This window comes from Aotus nancymaae, unplaced genomic scaffold (genome assembly GCF_030222135.1).
Source record: "Aotus nancymaae isolate 86718 unplaced genomic scaffold, 86718_ANA_hifiasm-v0.15.2.pri h1tg000022l_1, whole genome shotgun sequence".
NCBI classification, from domain to species: Eukaryota; Metazoa; Chordata; class Mammalia; order Primates; family Aotidae; genus Aotus; species Aotus nancymaae.
Genome location: NW_026988435.1, coordinates 19714750 through 19736803, shown reverse-complemented (window position 1 = coordinate 19736803; position 22054 = coordinate 19714750). Strand labels below are relative to the sequence as shown.

Genomic DNA, 22054 nt, shown 5'->3' with positions numbered 1-22054 from the left:
TGAAACTTGCTTTATGTACATTGATATCAATTTTTATAAAAGGTTTCAAGATAGGTTTATCTTTTTTATATAAAAGTAGAAATTTACACTTAGAGAAGTTAAGTGACTTGTCAAAGATTTCATAGTAAGTTGTTGAATTCACACATAGGTCTTCTTGGCTCCAAAGCTTGTGGGCTTGCACAATGTCGTGACAACTACTTGTTGATATGAAAAGTAATGGCCATCTTCCAAGGTACAGGAATTCTTACAAGGTATTGGAAATAGATATGAAGTAGTTGATTTTCAGTATATGAGAAGACAAGATTGTTAGGAAATGCAATGGGGCGTGGTTGTAGCTACCAGAACTCTTCTCTGAATAGCAATGGCTTTTGAGGAATGGGTATCCAGGAGTAATGTTAAACAAGTCAGCGGACTTTTGCAAAAATAATATTTGGATATTTTATTGTTTGTATAGCCTCTACCAGGCACAGAAATCAGAAAAATTTCAAGTTGCAGAATAACTACAGGGAAATAAATGTTTATAAAGATTTTTAAAGTTGGCTACTGCAGTATTATCTATACGAATAGCTACTACCTCCCAAATGACAGTAGTGCACATTAAGAAAGGATTATAAGAAATTATCACTTATTCAATATTAACCAAAGGTCTTGTCTTATTCTTTATTATTCTAGATTCATTTTTCCACCAATAGATGGTTTAATGAAACAAGCTCTCTAAAACATATATTAGGCTGTATATGTGAGAAATGAGTGATATTCTTAAGACACTGAAGTGGGAATCAGAGCAAACAAAGAACAGCAAAATACTATAGCACATAGATTTGACCTTTCAGATTCTATTAAAATATTTTAGACTCTTTTGATTGGATGGCTGACTCTAGATCTCAATAAGAACACTTACAAAATGAGGCTGAGACATCCTGTTGTGCTAGAATTCAAGAAACTCAAAGAACAGTAAGTTGGTTCAAAGAGGCATAGGAACACACTAACTGAAAGTCTATCAATGGCCAAATAAAGGACAAAGTTGATTATCGTGAAAAATATGGATGTTAATACTTTTGAATTAAATTAAAGCATGTTCAATTTGAATTAAATTGAAGCACATTATACGTATAAAAGTCTATAAGCTCTTAGGGTCATGACATGGAGACAGGAAGATGGAGAGAAAGAAAAAGGAAGAGGAAAAGGAGAATGAAGAGAAAAAATAATAAGCAATTTGTTGGTTGCAATTGAAAACATGACCGGAGCACTGATATGGTTTGGGCTCTGTGTCCCTACCCAAATCTCACCTCAAATTGTGATTCCCACATGTCCAGGGAGGGACCTTCTGGGAAGTGATTATATCGGGAGGCAGTTTCCCCCATGCTGTTCTTAGGATAGTGAATGAGCTCTCCAATATCTCATGGTTTAAAAGTGGCACTTACCCCTTTGCTCTTGCTCTCTCCTGCTGCCTTGTGAAGAAGGTGCTTGCTTCTCCATAGCCTTCCACCATGATTATCAGTTCCCTGAGGCCTCCCCAGCCATGTGAAACTGTGAGTAAATTAAGCCTCCTTTTGTCTTCATAAATTACCCAGTTTCAGGTATTTCTTACAGCAACGTGAAAATGAATTTATACAAGCACCAACTTTTTTGAAAATTGTCATGTTTTTCTTTTTCCTCTATAAACTGTATTTAGGTTAACCATGTCACTAGTTGATTAGAAAAATTTCTACTTTACCAAACTCTCTAGGTAATTGATGTGAGATCACTTCTATAATTAAAAGGAACATTCTGTTGTGGCTCCTAATGAAGCAATTTAAGTTAAGGTAATTAACAGTTGAAATTATCTTAGTATTAACAAATAGGGGAAGTACTGAGTGCTTCCTGATATGATGCCAAGTACAGTACCCAATACCTATAAAATGTTTTTGCACCTTTTAAGGTTGATTCAGAATCCAATCAACTTCCATTTAGGAAAGAGCTAATTTCCATTTATAGTGTATTCCAGAGATAAAAGAAGAAGTTAAATGATACACAAAGAAGCAACATTCAAGAGATTGGAGAAATAGACCCTACCTTTCTGTGAGGGGAATGACAAAGGAAGGCGTTTGAAGTAATCAGGAAACAATTTTTAGATTTATGAATGGCATTCTGAGTGTCTAAAAAAAGTCAACAAATTTTAGAGATAAATGAAATACATAGGAGTGAAATAACATGATGCTGAGACTTGCTTTAAAATACTTTAGCGGAAAAGAAAAAGGAAATAAAAGGACAGATGAAGCAAACTTTTGCAATATCTTGATAATTGTTGAATATAGGTGAGGGGCATATAAAGGAATTACTATAGTCTACTTTTGAGTATGTGTGAAAATTTTTATAATCTTTTTTTTAAAATCAGGATTTGTAACAATATTATAGCTCCTAAAATAAAAGACTATAAAGAAGAAACTCAAAGTCCTAGTATCATCTAGTTTTGCTTTTGATTAAGTTTTAATATTGTATCTCAAAAAATTGAGATACACTTCTATATGCAGAAACGTATACAGAATCATGAAGCTTACAGTACTGAGGCTCTTGGGAAGCATGATGGAAGGGAGGCCAAACAGGAAGGGCTGCTTGACACCGGTGCATATGATGTCTGTTTCCAGTGTTTGAAAGCAACTGTGTGAGGAATTAATGCTATAAACTTCTGTAGCCATCTTCAAATCATGGAAGGAAGGGCAAGGGAACTATGGACGGTACTCATGACTGACCTCACTGACCCTCTGCTTCAATGACAACACTTGTCAATCTATAGACCTATTTTTATATGTGAACAATAACCCATCTTGATTAAACACTCTTAGTCATATAGTCTACTACCTGCAACTCAAAGCATTCTTAACTGATAACACTCTAAAGCAGAAGGTGCCAATGTAAATCTCTAGGTGTTACTAATTAAAAACAAGGGGCTGTAGATATCCTCCCTTAGAATGCCTTATTTCTAATAAGGTTTATGGAAATAAATGTTATTTAACGAAAAGTAAGTCCTGGAACAGGTGAAGAAGAAACTTATTTTAAGATCTAAATTTAGCTTAATTATTTATTCATCTGTTAATGGATACTTAAGTTGATTCCATATCTTGGCAACTGGAGATAATGCTGCATTGAACATGGGGGTGCAAATATCTCTCTGCCATACAGGCTTTATTTTCTTTGGATATATATACCCACTAGGGAGGTTGCTGGAAAATGCAGTATTTATACAAAATGAAATACTATTCAGTTTTTAAAGTGAAGGAAATCTTGTTGTTTGTGACAACATAGATCAGTCTGGAGGATATTACGTTAAGTGAAATAAGCTAGATACAGAGAGATAAACACTATATGTTCTCACTAATGAAGAATCTAAAAGAGTTGAATTCATAGAAACAAAGAGTAGAATGGTGATTACAAGGCTCTGGGGGATTTGAGGAGTAATTGGAGAAGATGATGGTCATGGTCAAAAGATAGAAAATTTTAGTTAGACATGATGAGTTCAGGAGATTTATTGTAAAATACGGCGCTTTTAGTGAATAACAATATATTGTACATTGAAAACTGCTAAGAGAGTAGGTTTTAAGTGTTCTTACCACAAATAAATACATAAGATAATGGCGTATATTAGCTTAATTTAACCATTTCACATACTTATTTCAAAATATCATGTTGTATACCATATATACAATTTTTATTTGTTAATTAAAAATAAAAAAATAATAAAAATTTTAAAAATAAATTTAACTTTTAGAACTATTAGTGCATTTTAAAAAATAATGAGATTTCAAGCGTGTCTAGAAATAAAACACCTAAATGAATGTAAAAAAGTCACCTAGTTTTAGCTGATGTTTTCATATAGCTAGGTTTAACATGCCATCGTAGAGATGAATTTACTGAAGATGCAGAAGCTAAGTATCATCCTAAAGTTTACACAGGATGATACTGTTAGTAAAAAAAGCATGAAATTTGGAACCAGATATTCCTGGACTAGATTCCAGAATTTACCATTTTCTAGTTTTGACCTTGACAAGTTACTTATTCTTCTGAGCCTCAATTTTCTTACTAAAAGAAAAAGAACACTTTTCAAGGTTTTTTATTTTTTGAAGTAGTAAAACAATATGCAAAAGTGCTTCATTTCAAATTTACTTCGAAGCATACAATAATCAAAACAGTGTGATACTGACTTAGAAACAGACATGTAGACAAATGTAATAGAATGGAGAGCCTAGAAACAAGCTTTCATTTATGTGGTAAAATGATTGTTAGCAAGCCTGTCAAGACCATTCAATGGGGAAGGTGCAGTCTTTCAACAAAGGTGTTGGATAAATGGAATATACACATGCAAAACGATAAAGTTGGACCCTTACGTTACAGCATATACAAGACCTTCCTGATCAACATGGTAAAACCCCATCTCTACCAGAAATACAATAATTAGCTGTGCATGGTGGTGCACACCTGTAGTCCCAGCTCCTTGGGAAGCTGAGGCAGGAGAATCGCTTGAACCCGGGAGGTGGAGGTTACAGTGAGCCGAGATTATACCACTGCACTCTAGCCTGGTGACAGACGACAGAGGGAGAACCCATCTCAAAAACAAACAAACAACAACAACAAAAACCAGAAAATAACAAGGGCTGGCAAAGATGCAGTCAATGAGGACAGCAGTAGGTGGTTCCTCATTAACAAGGAATTCACAAAGAATACAATGATTCCCTTCTGGGTATATACCCTAAAAAATTGAAAGCAAGGACTTAAACAGATACTTGCACATCTATGCTCATAGCAGTATTGGTAGAAGCAATCCAAGTGTTTATCAACAAACAAGTAGATAAACAAATGTGATATATACACAAAAACGAATATTATTCAGCCTTAAAAAGGAAGGAAATTCTGACACATGCTATAACATGGACACACCTTGGAGACATTATGCTAAGTGAAGTAAACCAGTCACCAAAGGGTAAATATCGATTCCACTTACAGAAAGCATGTAGAGTAGTCACATTTAGAAAGACAGAAAGTAGAAAGGTGGTTTCCAGGGACTGAGTGACGGGAGAAATTGGAAGTTAGTGTTTAATGGGTATGAGGTTTGAATTAGGAAAGATGAAATGGTTCTGGAGATGCATGATGGTGTTAGTTGCACAACAATGTAGATGTATTTAACGTTACTTAACTGTTTACTTAAAAATGGTTAAAGTTGTTTGGGTGCAGTGGCTCACACCTGTAATCCCAGCACTTTGGGAGGCTGAGGCGGGTGAATGATGAAGTCAGGAGTTCGAGACTAGCCTGGCCAACATGGTAAAACCCTATCTCTACTAAAAATATACAAAATTAGCTGGGCATGGTGGCGGGTGCCTGTAATCCCAGCTACTCGGGAGGCTGAGCCAGGAGAATCGCTTATACCCAGGAGGCAGAAGTTGCAGTGAGCCGAGATTGTGCCACTGCACTCTAGCCTGGGCAACAGTGCAAGACTCTGTCTCAAAAAAAAAAAAAAAAAAAAAAAAGGTTAAAGTGGTAAATTTTAGATTTATGCATTTTGCATATTTTGCCATTGTAAAAATGTGTTCATCTCTATATCTTGTCATGTAAGGAATCAAACGTTTTGTAAATTGTTGAAAGAGAAAATAGGAATGGGAGATGGGAAGGAACATGAGATGGACCCTTGACCTACCACTTTTAAAAGGAAGATGTTACTTTTATCCTGAAGAATAATATTTTCTCCAGGTTTGCATCAATGCTCCATTTAGTTAGCTAGGCCTGTAGTTGTTTTCAATGCATTTTCACTGCAGGTTTTAGGACTATCATTGCCACCTTTGAAATCTGTACACAGATCGTGGTAAGTCTCATTCTCTCATTTTTTGAGTCAGGGTTCTTCATTAATTTAGGAAATTGTTTGTTCAATAAAGACCAATATTATTTGATAATGGTCTCTGAATCCCCTGGATTATGGCAGGGATTTTACTTTGTAATAATCTCCCATGGGAACTGGCCAAACAGCTGTGAAGGCAAGAGAGAGCTACAAGGGGGCAACCGTATTCTTTAAAGCAGAGCAACAAGAGAGTGAAGCTGATCAAGATGAATCTTTTCTGCATTTCGCTGGTAAGTTCCTTTATTTGTACCATTTATGTTCATTTATTTTTACTGTGTCAAATAAAAGGAATGAAATTGGGATATATTCTAAACTTCCTATGTGATGATATGAATACACTTAATAATCTCAGAAAGTTCACATCAAAAGGAACAGTGAGAAAGGATGCTTTCATTAAAGCACTTAAGCCAACTCTACTCAAAGACAAGTAATAAAAAGAACTGCATCAATTACTAGTTATTTAGCATTTTCATGCTGAATTTTGAGTATAATGTTTTGTGAACAGTATTTTGGAGAAATAGTTTTCTTCTGTTTGTTATGAGTATGAGAAAAAAATTTTGCAAAATATGCAGGCTTTGTGTAGCTTCCTTTGCTTTGAGACATCCCAGGAATCAAAATTTCTTCTTTGTTCTTTGAGTAATGAATTTCTTTCAATGTTGGCTTGGTTAACTTCCATGAAGGCAGTTTTGTGAGTTGCACCACACTGTAAATGCAAGGTACAGTAGATTAATCCAGTCCTGGAGATATGCTTACTCAACGGTACAAGTACCTCTCAAATTCATTTTCACATTATTACCTTTTTTTTTTCCTTATTCTGAAGTGGATCAGTGAAAGTTATCAGGTAGTCATGGATGTGAAAATACTTCATAACTCTAAGCTACAGTTGCAACCATCTGCCAATGCTTAAAAATAGATTTCAAAAATAATTTTATTCATTTCTGTCTGTGTTTACAGCAGGGCATTGTGTCTATTCATTGGTTTTTCAAGATGTCGATGGGAGATCCCTCTCATTTGGGAAAATAAAATGGTATACTTCTGATATTTGTTTTCTTTTCAAATTGCACATAAGATTAACATAAGCAGTAGAGATGGTGCTGACATACGTTGTAATACCTAAACAGGAGGCATTTTAAGCCAAGATAAGGGATTTAATCTTAGAGCATCTTGAAAAGTAAAATGCAATTGTGAGTTGTGAGAGGCTGAATCATCAAGTTCTTGTTGCCTATATAGTCCAATTTACAAAATAACTGCCAGCTCTCTACTTTGCTTTGTGCCATATAAATCTGATGGCAGAAATCCCATTTCACGTGATTTAAGTGGTATTGTGCATACTTTTCTGGTTGATCCAAAAGAGTTATATGTGGTTTATATGAATATACTTCCCATGGAAATAGGCAGTGTAGCACCAAAGATGATTGCATTCTGAAATCATTTTGAATGGTAATATAATCAGTATGCCAATGTTTCTATAACATAGCATGGTTCAGCATGGTGTGACATACGTTTGTAATGCTGCTGCTAAAGACATATAACCATAAAGAAGTAAGCTTGATTGTCTTCCTCTGTGATATAGGGAAGGGAGCACTTACTTGAAAAGGATTGCCTCAAAGTCCTGGCTCATGGACTCAATATGACTGTAACTCTTTTCTATCTGTTAAAGTTGTCCTTAAGAAGTTACTTGCTCAGAAACATAATATATTAGACGAAACCATCAAGAATCCTGGTCTTTTGTTGAATCATTGCAAAGTTTATGTTATCAAATTCAATTGCTTTAATAAGAAAATGTGTACAAGGTACTTGGAAAAAATAAACATTATCTTAGGTGTTTTTTTATTCCTTCTTGTGGAATAAATATGCAGAATAATTTAGCATAGGTTCTCAGCCAGGGTGTTGTGACACCCTACTGTGCTGTTATAAGCTTTGAAAAAGGGGGTAGGGTTACAGCTCTTGCCAGGATTTTATGCAAAATCCAAAACATATTTTATCAATGCCTGTAGAAACGTGAACATATCGGACACTGCATTTAAGAAAAGAGAAGAAAACCACTGATTTAGTGGAAAGATTTCTGAATTTTAAAGAATGAAAGTATATGTAAATACATTGACCTTTAAATCTCTGGGAAGCAGGTGATTTTAAACAATATGTGTCACATAAAGATTACCACTAACGAAAGAACGTAAGAGTTAAACATCTCTTATTTAAGTGTAGGGGAAAATTGTAAATCTTTTAGTAAATGGGGTTTTTAAGAGAAATATAAAGGCAGAAACTTAATGAACTACCCATTCTGAACCAAGGATACTATAAATAATCCATTAACAGTGATTGCTATTATTTTGGATCTATAAACTTGAAATGGGCTCTATCTTTCAAAAAGGAGGCAGAAATACCCTTTTATATATGCCACTCTGACTCCACATTTTTTCTTAGAGTTTTACGTGGTGACAAGGCTTTTAGAAAACTTGCTCATTTGAAGCCCGGTGATTTTTCTTGTTGAACTCATCATATAGTAACTGCATTTAACATTTTTTTGTAACCTATGAGGTTACAAATCAATTATCCCTGCACAATTTCTTCAATAATTTGAAATGCTGTCTCTGTCTTTATTTGGACTCTTTGTTCTATCCCATTGGTTTATTTCTATCCCTTTCCTTTTACTTGTTCTTTTAAATACCTATTAAGATATTAATAATTCTACTGCCAAGTAGATGTCTTACTGAGAAGAATACTCCGCTCCCCATTTGTCCTTCTTCAAACTTTGGATTTTATCTTTTTTTTTAAATATAAACTTAGATTCATTTAAACTTAGGTATATTTAAGTTTTAAATATAAACTTAAGTGAACTCAGCATTTTCTAATTCTCTCTTATGAAAGGTCTAGAGTTCGTTTCAATTTTTGATTATTTAATATAAATTTCTGTGATTATATTATTCATTTTCAAGACTTTGTAATTGTTTTTTGTTCTGATTTAATGATTTCCATTTCATTTCTGTTTTGGTTTCATCATAAATTATTTTTTTTTAATCAAGTATTACTTTTTCATTTAGCTCTTTGAAGATTATATTCTTTCTTATATTATCTCTCCATCTGTTTTATGATTTTAATTTCATCTGGAATGAAATGGTTTAATTTTCTGATTGTCAATTCAGCTGGCTCTCTTTCTCAGCATTTGATCTTTTCATGTGCATTGGATAATTTAGAATCACAAGTCTTCTTTCCTGTTTCTCTCGCCCTCTCTCTGTCTTTCCTGGCTTCTTCACCTTTCTTTATCTACTAGTGAAGCAAAATCTCATGTTTCTCTGATGCCCCAATTAAAAACCAGAACTGGTTCAGAGATCTCACTCCAAGCCAATATATGGACTATTACTGATATAGACACTAAACCATTGGTATATTCTGTTTTATATCCTGTTTTTCTGGCCATGTTGAATTTTGCTTTTCAGGTCCATGGCTTCCTGTAAGCAAGAGCCCTAGCAGCTGTTGGCAGAAGGTTTTTTCAGACCCCTTTCAACCGCTGCTACCATAGACCCTGTATTTCCATCATGGAGCTTACCTTATGTAGAGGACATATATTGTATGCCACCCCTCAGGGTTTAAGATCTGCCTGATGTTGTCTGTCTTTGAGTCGAAGCTTTATATGTCTAAAGCTTTAGTTTCACTCACTACTTTGGGTTTCTCTTAGGTTTCCCTACATGCTTATGTATTTTAGAGTACTCATTACTTACTTAGTTCTTCATCATTTTCCCAGTAGTCTGCCATGTGTTTGGAACAGGGGTTACTTAAAAGAGGAAACAGCAAATTATATTGGCTGAAAGTTCTAAAGACAGACAAGGCAACCAATCTTCCCTTTACTTACATGTTAATGCACCTAGAACATTTCAATGTACTAAGCATATACTGTAACCTCTCTCTTTTAAGACTGCTTCTAGTGTCATAACTAGATAGTTCTATCTTTCAAAAAAGTCAATTTGATTAATAAGTTTGCTTTCCAAACACAAACAAGTTACAATATATTACACAATGCTTTTAAATCCAAACACATGTATTTTAAATTCATTTTTCCATACAAGGATAAAAATGAATAAAATAATATTTTCAATATTGATGTTCTAAACATTAATATTAATTCCTTGACTGTATTTGTAAAATATTTTTGCTATTTCAAAGCATACCTTGTATTTATTTTATCCTTATAGCTCCTTGGTAAGGTGAATGAAACTGCTCTGTGTGTGTGTGTGTGTGTTGCGGTGTGTATCATTTGCCCTTGACTTTCAAATTTTTTACATTTTTGTAGGTACACAGTAGATACATGTATTTATGGAGTACATGAGATGATTTGACACAGACATACAATGTGAAATAAGCACATCATGGAGAATGGGGTATCCATCCCCTCAAACATTTGTCCTTTGAGTTAAAAATAACCCAGTCACACTCTTTAAATTATTTTAAAATGTAATTAAGTTGTTGTTGACCATGGTCAACCTATCGTGCTATCAAATAGTAGGTTGTATTCATTCTTTCTATTTTTCTGTGTCTGTTAACCATCCCCAGCTTACCCCTAGCACCCCACTACTCTTCCTAGCCTCTGGAAACCATCCTTCTAATCTCTATGTCTGTGAGTCCAGTTGTTTTTGATTTTTAGATCCCACAAGTAACTGAGAACATGCAATGTTTGTCTTTCTTTGCCTGGATTATTTCACTTAATATAATCACTTCCAGTTCCATTTATGTTGTTGCAAATGACTAGATTTCATTCTTTTTTATGGCTGAACTGTACTCTGTTGTGTTTATGTACCACATTTTCTTTCTCCATTCATCTGTTGATAGACACTTAGCTTGCACCCAAATCTTAGATTGTAACAGTGCTGCAACAAACGTAGGAGAGCAAATATCTGTTTGATATACTGTTTTCCTTTTTGCAAGGTATATAACCAGGAGTGAGATTGCTGGATCATATGTTAGCTCAACTTTTAGGTTTTTGGGGAACCTCCGAACGGTTCTCCTTAGTGGTTGTACTGATTTATATTCCCACCAACAGTGTACAAGTGTTCCTTGTTCTCCATATCTTCACCAGAATTTGAAAGTTTCTGTCTTTTGGATATAAGCCATTTTAACAAGGGTGAGATAATATCTCATTGTAGTTTTGATCTGCATTTCTCTGATGATCAGTGATGTTGAGCACTTTTTCATAAGCCTGTTTGCCATTTGTATGTCTTCTTTTGAGAAATGTCTATTCAAATCTTTTGCCCATTTTTGATCAGATTATTAGACTTTTTCCTATAGAGTTGTTTGAGTTCCATGTATATTCTAGTTATTAATCCCACATCGGATGGATATTGTGCAAATGTTTTTTCCCATTCTGTGGGTTATTTCTTCACTTTGTTAATTGTATCTTTTGCTGTACAGGAGCTTTTCAACATGTGATCTCACTTGTCTAGTTTTGCTTTGGTTGCCTATACTTGTGGGGGATTGCTCAAGAAATCCTTTCCCAGACCAATGTTTTGAAGATTTTTCCTAATGTTTTCTTGTAGTTTCATAGTTTGAAGTCTTAGATTTAAGTGTTGAACCCATTTTGATTTTATTTTCTATGGTAATAGATGGAGGCCTAGTTTCATTATTCTGCATATGAACATTTAGATTTTCTGGCAGTATATATTGAAGAAACTGTCTTTTCCCCAGTGTATGTTTTTCACAGCTTTGCCAATAATGAGTTCACTGTAGGTGTGCCAGTGTGTTTCTGGGTTCTCTATTATGTTATATTGGCCTATGTGTCTGTTTTTTTTTTTCTGACCTTTTTTAAAAATTTTAAGTTATGGGGTACATGTGCAGAATGTGCAGGTTTGTTACACAGGCATACATGTGCCATGGTGGTTTGCTGCACCCATAAATCCGTCATCTGCATTAGGTATTTCTCCTAATGCTATCCCTACCTCACCCTCCACTTCCCAACAGGTCCCAGTGTGTGATATTCCCTTCCCTATGTCCATGAGTTCTCATTGTTCAACTCCCACCTGTGAGTGAGAACATGCTGTGTTGTTAGTTTGCTGAGAATAATGGTTTTCAGCTTCATCCATGTCCCTGCAAAGGATGTAAACTCATCCTTTTCTTATGGCTGCATAGTTTGTGCCACATTTTCATTATCCAGTCTATCGTTGCTGGGCATTTGGGTTGGTTCCAAGTCTTTGCTATTGTGAACAGTGCTGCAATAAACATACATGTTCATGTGTCTTTATAGTAGAGTGATTTATAATCCATTGGATATATAACCAGTAATGGGATTGCTGGGTCAAATGATATTTCTAGTTCTAGATTTTTGAGGAATCACCACACTGTCTTCCACAATGCTTGAACTAATTTACACACCCACCAACAGTGTAAAAGCCTTCCTATTTCTCCACATCCTCTCCAGCACCTGTTGTTTCTTGACTTTTTAATGATTGCCATTCTAACTGGCATGAGATGGTATCTCAGTGTGGTTTTGATTTGCATTTCTCTAATGACCAGTGATAATGATCATTTTTCATGTCTATTGGCTGCATAAATATGTTTTTTTGAAAAGTGTCTGTTCAAATCCTTCAGCCACTTTTTGATGGGATGGTTTTTTTCTTGTAAATTTGTTTATGTTCTTTGTAGATTCTGGATATTAGCCCTTTGACAGATGGATAGATTGCAAAAGTTTCTTCCATTCTGTAGGTGGCCTGTTCACTCTAATTATAGTTTCTTTTGCTGTGCAGAAACTCTTTAGTTAAGTTAGATCCCACTTGTCAATTTTGGCTTTTCTTGCTATTGCTTTTGGTGTTTTAGTCATGAAGTCTTTGCCTATGCCTATGTCCTGAATGGTATTGCCTATTTTTTCTTCTAGGGTTTTTATGGTTTTAGGTCTTACATTTAAGTCTTTAATCCATCTTGAGTTAATTTTTATATAAGGTGTAAGGAAGTAATCCAGTTTCAGTTTTCTGCATATGGCTGGCAAGTTCTTTGAACTTAATGTCTTAAACATGCCCCTTGAGGAATTCCCTCATTGTGTGCCTGCCTCTGCAACATTTAGAATCTTTTAAATTCTTGGCTCCATAATAATGGTGGGAATAATAATTCCTGGCTGTGTAATAATTCCTGGCTCTACTGTATTGTTCAGTGTTGGAAATTAGCATACTGTAAACTCTTAATCCCTATGCCCAGGATAATTTAGATAAAGTACTATATAAAGGGGGACGTGGATAAATTAGGTATCTTTTCAAGGAAAATAATTATTCTGTTATTCCTTGACTCATAAATCTCTGTATTGCAGGAAGGCTCTATGGATAGCTTATATGAGCCGATCCCAGAGCAACAAGCTAACCAAGAAAGCACGTCTAGTAGAACTGATTCTCCTATCCCACCCTTTGGAGAGAGTGAACAGTCACCTAACAGTCTCTTCATGGTGAGTGAAGCATTGACTTGAGTGAATTTTTTTCTCTATTATATATCTAGAATCTGTTGCTCAATGATACCTGTTAATACAGCAGAAATTCACTGTTCTCAGAAACTTAATCATTTTCCTTTAGTTTCTGATTTTCTCTTTCTTGTTGTCTTTTTTATGATTTGGGGTTCTTACTGTGAACTACCATTTACTGAATGAGCAATAGATGATTGTATAGTTAATTCAATCCCCAAAGCAACCTTATGACTATAAATAATTATATCATTTTCTATATTTGGAAGTTGCAAGAAAGAAAGGCAAGATAAGCTGCTAAAGGCTATAAACCATTAAGTGTTAAAGTTGACATTTAAACAGATATGTGTCTGAATCAGTAGTTTCTGGTAAACCAGGCGTTGGAGGGGAGACCTAGATTTATAGCATTTATCAATTTCTATGGTGTAAATGCCTCACCATGGCCAATTTCAAGCTGCCCATGGTTTAACTACAGGTTTGCAGTATCTGAATATTTAGTTAATAATTATCTCAAGTGCTGATTCTGGCACATCACTGGCTGCTTTCAAAGTTTATGTTCTAACCACTGTAATAAATTGTTTTTTGAACTTACAAATACACACCATCATTTCTGAAAGGTAAGTGTTACAAAAATGCAAATGCAAATTGTTTTGTGAATTATCTTTAAAATTACTAGAGATAGAGTTCTCTGCATTATACAAAATTGTACCTGTCCCTCCTATTTAACAGTGCTGGCTATTCTAACTCTTAGGCAATTGAGCTGCATTTAAAATACAGTCAACCCTTGAACAACATGGGTTCAAGCTGTGCAGGTCCACTTACATGCAGATTTTCTTTCACCTCTGCCACAACTCCTCCTATTTGTCCCCCTCCTCAGCCTACTCAATGTGAAGATGACAAGGATAAAGACCTTTATGATGATCCACTTCCACTTCATGAATAATAAATGTATTTTCTCTTCCTCACGTTCTTAATAACATTTTCTTTACTTAATACATATAACATACAAAATATGTATTGATTGACTATGTTATCAGTATGACTTCCAGTCAATAGTAGGCTATTAGTTACACTTCTGGGGAGTCAAAAGTTATATGAAAATTTTGAACTGCAAGGGGTGTCAGCAACTCTAACCTCCATGTTGTTAAAGGGTCAACTATAATTTAATACATATAAACTTCTTTTACTTGTGTTGTGGCTCAGGACAATACAAAACAGCCTATGTCTACTACAGATAAACAACATCCCTATATTTACAGATTTAGATGCCACTTCCTGCCCTTATAATCACACTTTTCCTGATAACACAAAAAATAATATTAACTATCACTTATTCAATGCCTTATTTGTGTAAGGTAATACATGTATACATGAAATTATTTATGTTATTCTCACAACTTAGGGAGTTGTGAGATTTTAGAGAGATTTAGAAATCTCTCTGATTTTCTCTTTCAAAATGTTCTCTTTCAAAATTTCTCAAAATGTTGAAAAATTTTAAGTAACTTGCCCTCTCAAAAAGAGAATGCACTAGGATTCAAACTCAGATATTTTTTGCTTTAGGGGAAGGGTAACAACAAATTACTTTTCAGTTTTGTGCTTCACATATACCTATTTTATTCTTTGGGTACATTAAAAATGGCTTATTATCATAGCTTTCAAAGTTTAGATTTCTTAGAAGCTTAGAGCAACTAGAAAGCAATGTTGGAAAGCAAGTTTAACAATAATTTAACAGTAATTTAAAAATAATACAAAAATATCTTTTAATGCAGTGGAAACCCTTCCCTTAACCTTGTACCTTTTTGAATATCCCTAACATGTTGTTGTCGCTAGATATGCATAAGAGGAGCTTATAATATTTTGTACATATTAATGTGAGAGAGATAAACCATACACATGGAGGCTGTCAACTGACATTGCAAATTGTTTATAAGCATTTTCACCCTGTAATTAAAAAGAAAAATTGTATAGGCTGAAGAGCCTGAAGACATTTTCTTAAATGTGTGAGTTTAGTAAATATGCATAAAAAAACAAACTATTTCATGGCCAACTAGTCTACTAAAATTTTTTCAAACTTCATTTATATTGCAAAGTAGACAAGAATAATAAAAACATGATTTAAATTGCTATAGCTCTCTCTCTCTCTGTAATTTCTCAACATTTAATAAAAAATATATGTATAAATACAAACATATGTATGCATGTATGTATACATGCATACTGAAAAGTCAGTTCAATCCTTGATTTCACCTTTTAGTCGTTGAATTATGCCATTCCAATCAAATTATTATTGACACTTATTATATTCCTAATGAAAATTATTTCACAGCTTAGATAAATAAAATCAGATTTTTAATAATGAAATCAAAATATTTTAAGTATCTGCTTTCTTAGTATCCCTAGTTAATGGTTTGGAGCTTACCTAAACTTCCCTCTCAGCCTTTGAAGAACAGATTTTTTTCCTTTTCTTCTGGTATTGGCACCTCCTTCCCCCCTCTTGATGTAAAGAAACAAAAAAGTTTTGGACCAGATTTAACAGTACCAGAAAAAAGATCATTCCTTTTGGACTGGCTCTTCAGAAATACTTTGAAATCATCCCTAAAGCTAATGGAGTTATGGCTCAAGCTCCCAGTCCTCAATCCAGGTATTTGTAACCTTCCCAGATAAGAGAGGTACTCACACAATTTCTAGAACCAACCTGACAATATGGCTGTTAGTTACAGAGGAAACTATAGCCCATAATAAAAATAATGTCAGTTGCCACCTAAATTGAAGAGGAAAATCAAAATGAGAGAAGAATCCTTGGCTTTCCTTATGAAATATATTATTTATTCATACGTATTAGGAATTTTACCCTTTGGATATCACTGTTTTGATCACGGTGGGAGTCCCATAGATGAACGAACATAAGACCATGAATATTCTCAAAGGAGATGATCCAGTGTAGCCCATATGTACAATTATGGGTAATAGAGGTATTGGACAGAAATAATTTTATTGGAGGGTTTTAAATGAAGAATATCATACATCATCACAAATATCTAGTTTGTATCTTAATTGGAGTTTCAGGAATGGTCAATAATGAAAAGCTCATCCAAAGAGAAACCAATTTAAGATATGGAACATTATTAAATGTTTGAAGAGGAATAGTAAGTGATCCACTTGCGGTATATTAGGGAAGGCATAAAGTGTTGGAGGACAACTGCCAAAAACTAGTGGGATTGAACAAGCACATGGTTAAATAAATGTGCTGAAAAATTAAATAAATATACTAACATGTTAGCCTAAGGACTGATCATTCCATTATGTTATTTTAAATGTAGCCTGTAACCGCTTGATTCTGTATCTATTTTAGTACCTCCTATGTCTGAAGCTCATAAAGTATTTGAATTAGAAAAAGCATGAGAATGCTATGGTTTGAATGTCTCTCCTAAAGTTCATGTGTTGGAAATTTAATCCCCAGTCCAATCATACTGACAGGTGGGACCTTTAAGAAGTGATTAATAGATCATGAGGGCTCTACTCTCACAAATGGACTAATGTCGTTATCATGAGAGTGGGTTTGTTATAAAAGCAAGTTTGGCCCTTTCTCATTCTCTTTGTCTTGACCTCTATGCCCTTTTGCTTTCTGCCATGCAATGACACAGTAAGAAGGTCCTCACGAGATGTGGCCCCTCTGTCTTGGACTTCTCAGCTTCCAGAACTGTAAGCCAGTAAATTCCAGTCTCAGGTATTCTCTTATAGCAACACAAAACAGATTAAAACAGAGAACATAAAATGTTTGTATCTTTGCCAATCTGGGGTTAACTGGATCAAGCCTGAATTATCTGACTTGCTGTTTATATTGATTGAAGTAAGCAAATAATTGTCAATTTTTCACTTCATTTTGTATCTCATAAATTAAATTGATAGAAAATTTGAGCCTTTTAAAAAATGTGCTTAAACGTGGGTCAGAGGCAATGTTCCTATTATTTATGTCTTGTGCATAGTGGTCATTCAATAAATATTTGTAAGCTAAATAAATGGATCAGTGAAGGTTCATTACTCAAGCTAAAGAAAGTCTTAGTAATAGTGGAGAGCCAATGATGCAGCGGATAAAATTGTCAGCTTTGGAGTTGAGCAGTTATGGATTCTCTTTCTAGCTCTGTCACTTAGACGCTGTGTGACCTTGGAAAGTTGCTTAAAGTCTTGCAGTCTCCATTTCCTTATGCTATAGAATGAGGTGAATGATGCTCTGTATAAATTTGCCAAATTCAACTGTGGAAAACAGAATCTACTCTTGCTACTATAAGCAGGCAGGATTTAGCACAGAATTTAGAGAACCCTCAGAAGGGCTGGTTTTCACACTCTAGAGCAGGGACCGAAAATCATAGCCTGAAGCAGCCTGTAATTGTACTGTGCATAAGCCAAAAATGGCTTTTACATTTTTAAAAGTATCTTTAAAAACAGAAACAAAAATAAGGGAGACAATAAAATGCAATAGAAACTGTGTCTCACAAACTTAAATATTTCTATCTGACTTTTCACAGAAAAACTTTGCTAATCCCTGCCCTAGAGCTACACTGTACAACCACAGGTGGCAACTGAGTACTTGAAAAGTGGCTAATCCACATGGAAAGGATGAGTTCATGTCCTTTGCAGGGACTTGGATGAAGCTGGAAACCATCATTCTCAGTAAACTAACACAAGCAAACGCCACATGTTCTCACTCATAAGTGGGAGTAGAACAAGGATAACACAGGGAGGGGAACATCACACACTGGGGCCCATTGGGGGATAGGGGGCTAGGGGAAGGATAGCATTAGAAATACCTAATGTAGATGACGGGGTGATGCATGCAGCAAACTACTATGGCACTTGTATACTATGTAACAAACCTGCACATTCTGCATCTGTATCCCAGACCTTAAAGTGTAATCATAATAAAAAAAATAAAAGTGGCTAGTCCAAATGCAGATGGACAATAACTGTAAAATATACAGTATGTTTTAAAGACTTCATATGAAAAAATGAGTAAAACATAGGTTATTAATAATTCCATAATGATGATTTGTTGAAATTATAGTATTTGATATATACTAGGTAAAAATGAAATTTTGCTCATTCCCTTTAACATGGCTACTAGACGTGGGCTCCACTTTTACATTCCACTTTCCAGATTTCACACGAATGCCTATAGTCGGCCAAGTCCAAGTTGTATCTGCTATCCAAGCTTTGCAGGTATGCATATGATGTGCTTTTTCGCCTTCTGACTTTTGCATAAAGACACACCAGAAGGTAGGTGGGGAATGTTAAGGGGAAGTCTACTATGCCCACCACTCTTCCCCCCCAGGGTCTTCAATCCTTATTGTAACTGGCATCACTACACTCAACACAAAATGCACACACACTCAAACAGTGCCCTCTCACCACTGGAACTCCTTTGCAGTGTACATGAAGGATGCCTGGCTTTCAGAAGGTGGCCTTCGTCTCTAGAGAATATAATTTGTGTCATCCCTGTGCCAGGCACAGTTTTATGATAACATTTAATATGAGTTGGATATAACAACCCTCTGCAATACTTGGGTCCTGTAAACTGTTAATAGATTTAAGACCTTTTTTTTCAGTTAATATACAGATGGATGACCAAAAAAACAAGATTATTTAATAACATTATTTTAGAGAATAAATCACAACCAAAGGAGTTGATACACAAAATATTTTCTGCCACTTCTGGCAGTCATTCTCAAGAGCAGCTGAATTTAAGGATTATCTGAAGACAAACAGATACCCAGACCCCATCTTGGACCTACTACGTTGCTCAAAGACAATTATAGCGGCCCTGCTAAAAGACAATTATAGTGGCCCTGTCCATTAGAAATATAATGTGACTCATACATTTAATTTTAGTTATCCTAGTAGCCACAGTCAAATGTTTCAAAAAGAGAGACAGGTGAAATTAATTTTAATAATATATTTAATTAAGCCAGTATTATCATTTTAACATGTAATTAATACAAAATTAATGATATTTTTATATTTTTGTTTCTAAACTAGCACTTTGAAATCTGATGTTTATTTTATAGTTAAGAGAACATTTCAATTCAGATGCTGGAACTTCAATGGTAAAACTGCAATCAGTTCCAGCGAAAAAATAAAAATTGTGACTCTTATTCACCTTTGGTTTTAAATTAAAATTCAATTCCTAAGTTGTGTCAGCCACGTATTATACACTTGGGACTATGGATGGCTGCCATATTGGACAAGGTAGGATGGAAGGCTTCGAATTGCTGATGGTGCAGAGGTATAAAAATAACCAGATAATATCAATTATTCACTTCACTAAGGGAAGTGTAGACGTTAAAGTATAAAAATGTTTGATGATAGACACTTGATTCTATACTTTTAGAAAGAACATAGATATTAAAGTATAATAATACTTGATAATAAACAGTTATACACTTATTATTATTTTGAAATGAAATCTTGCTCTGTCACCCAGGCTGGAGTGCAGTGGTGAGATCTCAGTTCACTGCAACCTCTGCCTCCCGGGTTCAAGCGATTCTCCTGCCTCAGCCTCCCAAGTAGCTGGGACTACAGGTGTGTGCCACCATACCCAGTTTTTTTTTTTTTGTATTTTAGTAGAGCTGGGGTTTCACCATGTTGGCCAGGATGGACTCAATCTCCTGACCTCGTGATCCACCCACCTTGGCCTCTCAAAGTGTTGGGATTACAGGGGTGAGCCACAGCACCCGGCCAGTTATACACTTTTAAAAAGAGATAGGATTATAAGGAACACATCAGTTTACCATCGAGGAAGCTGAGACTAGTGAGTTGATTGCAGTGACAGATGGAGTCTAGGCTGGAGTTCTGGCTCCCAAATACTAGTCCTGTTCCTTGGTGTCTCTGCTACAAGTGTGTGTGGTGGCGGTGGCAGTGGGTGGGGGGTTATGTGCATGATACATACACAAGAGTGAGAGAGATTAAGAGGGGTAATTGGAAGTTTTTGGGAGAAGAGAAATGAGGGGGAGGAAACAATGGTAAGAAAAATAACCCAACCTTATAATATATGTGCTAAATATATTCTGATATCTAGAGAACATAGTGAAAAGAACTTGAGATGGGTGAATTTGAAAGAATTGCATTTTATTCCTGCTCCCAAACTGGGAACTGTGTGTCTTTGGGAATGTGATTGAACTTCGCTGACCCGTAAGTTTTCTGAGCAATAGAATATGGATACAAGGTTCTGTCTCTCGGTTTGCAGTGAGCATCAAATGTTGTAACCCATTTTCAGCACCTGGCATAGTGCACGTTAATGATCATCACCTTTCCCTCTGCAAACCCCCATAGTGGAGCAGAGTAATCTTTAAATTTAATATCCTTGATTAAATGACTTTAAGTCAAACTCTCACTTGATCTTGGATGTTGTTAGAAAATAACAGCTTAAAATAATTTGTAATCAATGTTTCTTATCTAAAAGTATTGATTTTCACTGGACAAGAAGAAGCAACAGGATTTATTGTTGCTGTGCCTTAGAAAACCCAAGATTTTAATCTCCACAAATTGCCTCAGACGCCTAGGTGTAGTGCAGTGTTTGACAGTTCAGCCTTAAATTTCCCGTCAAACGTAAACAGCTGTAAACAAGAAAATCTATTATAGTGGTATTTTTTCACCTACTAATGCATATTTCAGGGTTTTATTTTCCTTTAAATTTTTTTTTTTAATTTTTTTCACTTTAAGTTCCAGGACACATGTGTAGAACTTGCAGGGTTGTTACATAGGTATACGTGTGCCATGGTGGTTTGCTGCACCTATCAACCCGTCATCTAGGTTTTAAGCACCACGTGCATTAGCTATCTGTCCTGATGTTCTCTCTTCCCTTGCCACCACCCCTGAAAGGCCCCAGTGTGTGTTGTTCCCCTCCCCGTGTCCACGTGTTCTCATTGTTCAGCTCCCACTTATAAGTGAGAAATGTGATGTTTGGTCTTCTGTTCCAGTGTTAGCTTGCTGAGGATAATGGCTTCCAGCTTCATCCATGTCCCTGCAAAAAATATGATCTCATTCTTTATTATGGCTGTATAGTATTTCATGGTGTATATGTACCACTTTTTCTTTATCCATTCTATCATGGATGGGCATTCGGGTTGGTTTCATGTTGTTGCTATTGTGAATAGTGCTGCAATACACATATGTGTGCACATATCTTTATAATAGAATAATTTATATTCCTTTGGGTATATACCCAGTAATGGGATATATGGGTCAAATGGTATTTCTGGTTCCAGATCCTTGAGGTATCGCCACACTGTCTGCCACAATGGATGAACTAATTTACATTTCCAACAGCAGTGTAAAAGCATTCCTATTTCTCCACAGCCTCACCAGCATCTGTTGTTTCTTGACTTTTCAATAATTACCATTCTGACTGGCATGAGATGGTGTCTCATTGTGGTTTTGATTTGTATTTCTTTAATGATCAGTGGTGTTCAGCTGATTTCTTATGTTTGTTGGTCACATAAATATCTTCTTTTGAGAAGTATTTGTTCATATCCTTTGCCCACTTTTTGATGGAACTGTTTATTTTTTACTTGGAAATTTGTTTAAATTTCCTGTAAATTCTGTATATTAGACCTTTGTCACATGGGTAGATTGCAAAAATTTTCTCCCATTCTGTAGGTTGCCTATTCACTCTGATGATAGTTTCTTTTGCTGTGCATAAGCTCTTTAGTTTAATTAGATTCCATTTGTCAAATTTTAGCTTTTGTTGCAATTGCTTTTAG

General features: G+C 35.2%; 1 protein-coding gene across 1 annotated transcript in view; it reads left to right on the top strand.

The window, feature by feature from the left end:
* Positions 1–22054, top strand: part of SAMSN1 (SAM domain, SH3 domain and nuclear localization signals 1) — a 162232-nt gene that overhangs the window by 196 nt on the left and 139982 nt on the right. Inside the window, exons 2-4 of the mRNA XM_012444765.3 lie at positions 1461–1532; positions 5951–6096; positions 13155–13286. Of these exons, the coding sequence (XP_012300188.2) occupies positions 6073–6096; positions 13155–13286 (156 nt within the window). The 5' untranslated portion in view covers positions 1461–1532; positions 5951–6072. The remainder of the gene's footprint in view (positions 1–1460; positions 1533–5950; positions 6097–13154; positions 13287–22054) is intronic.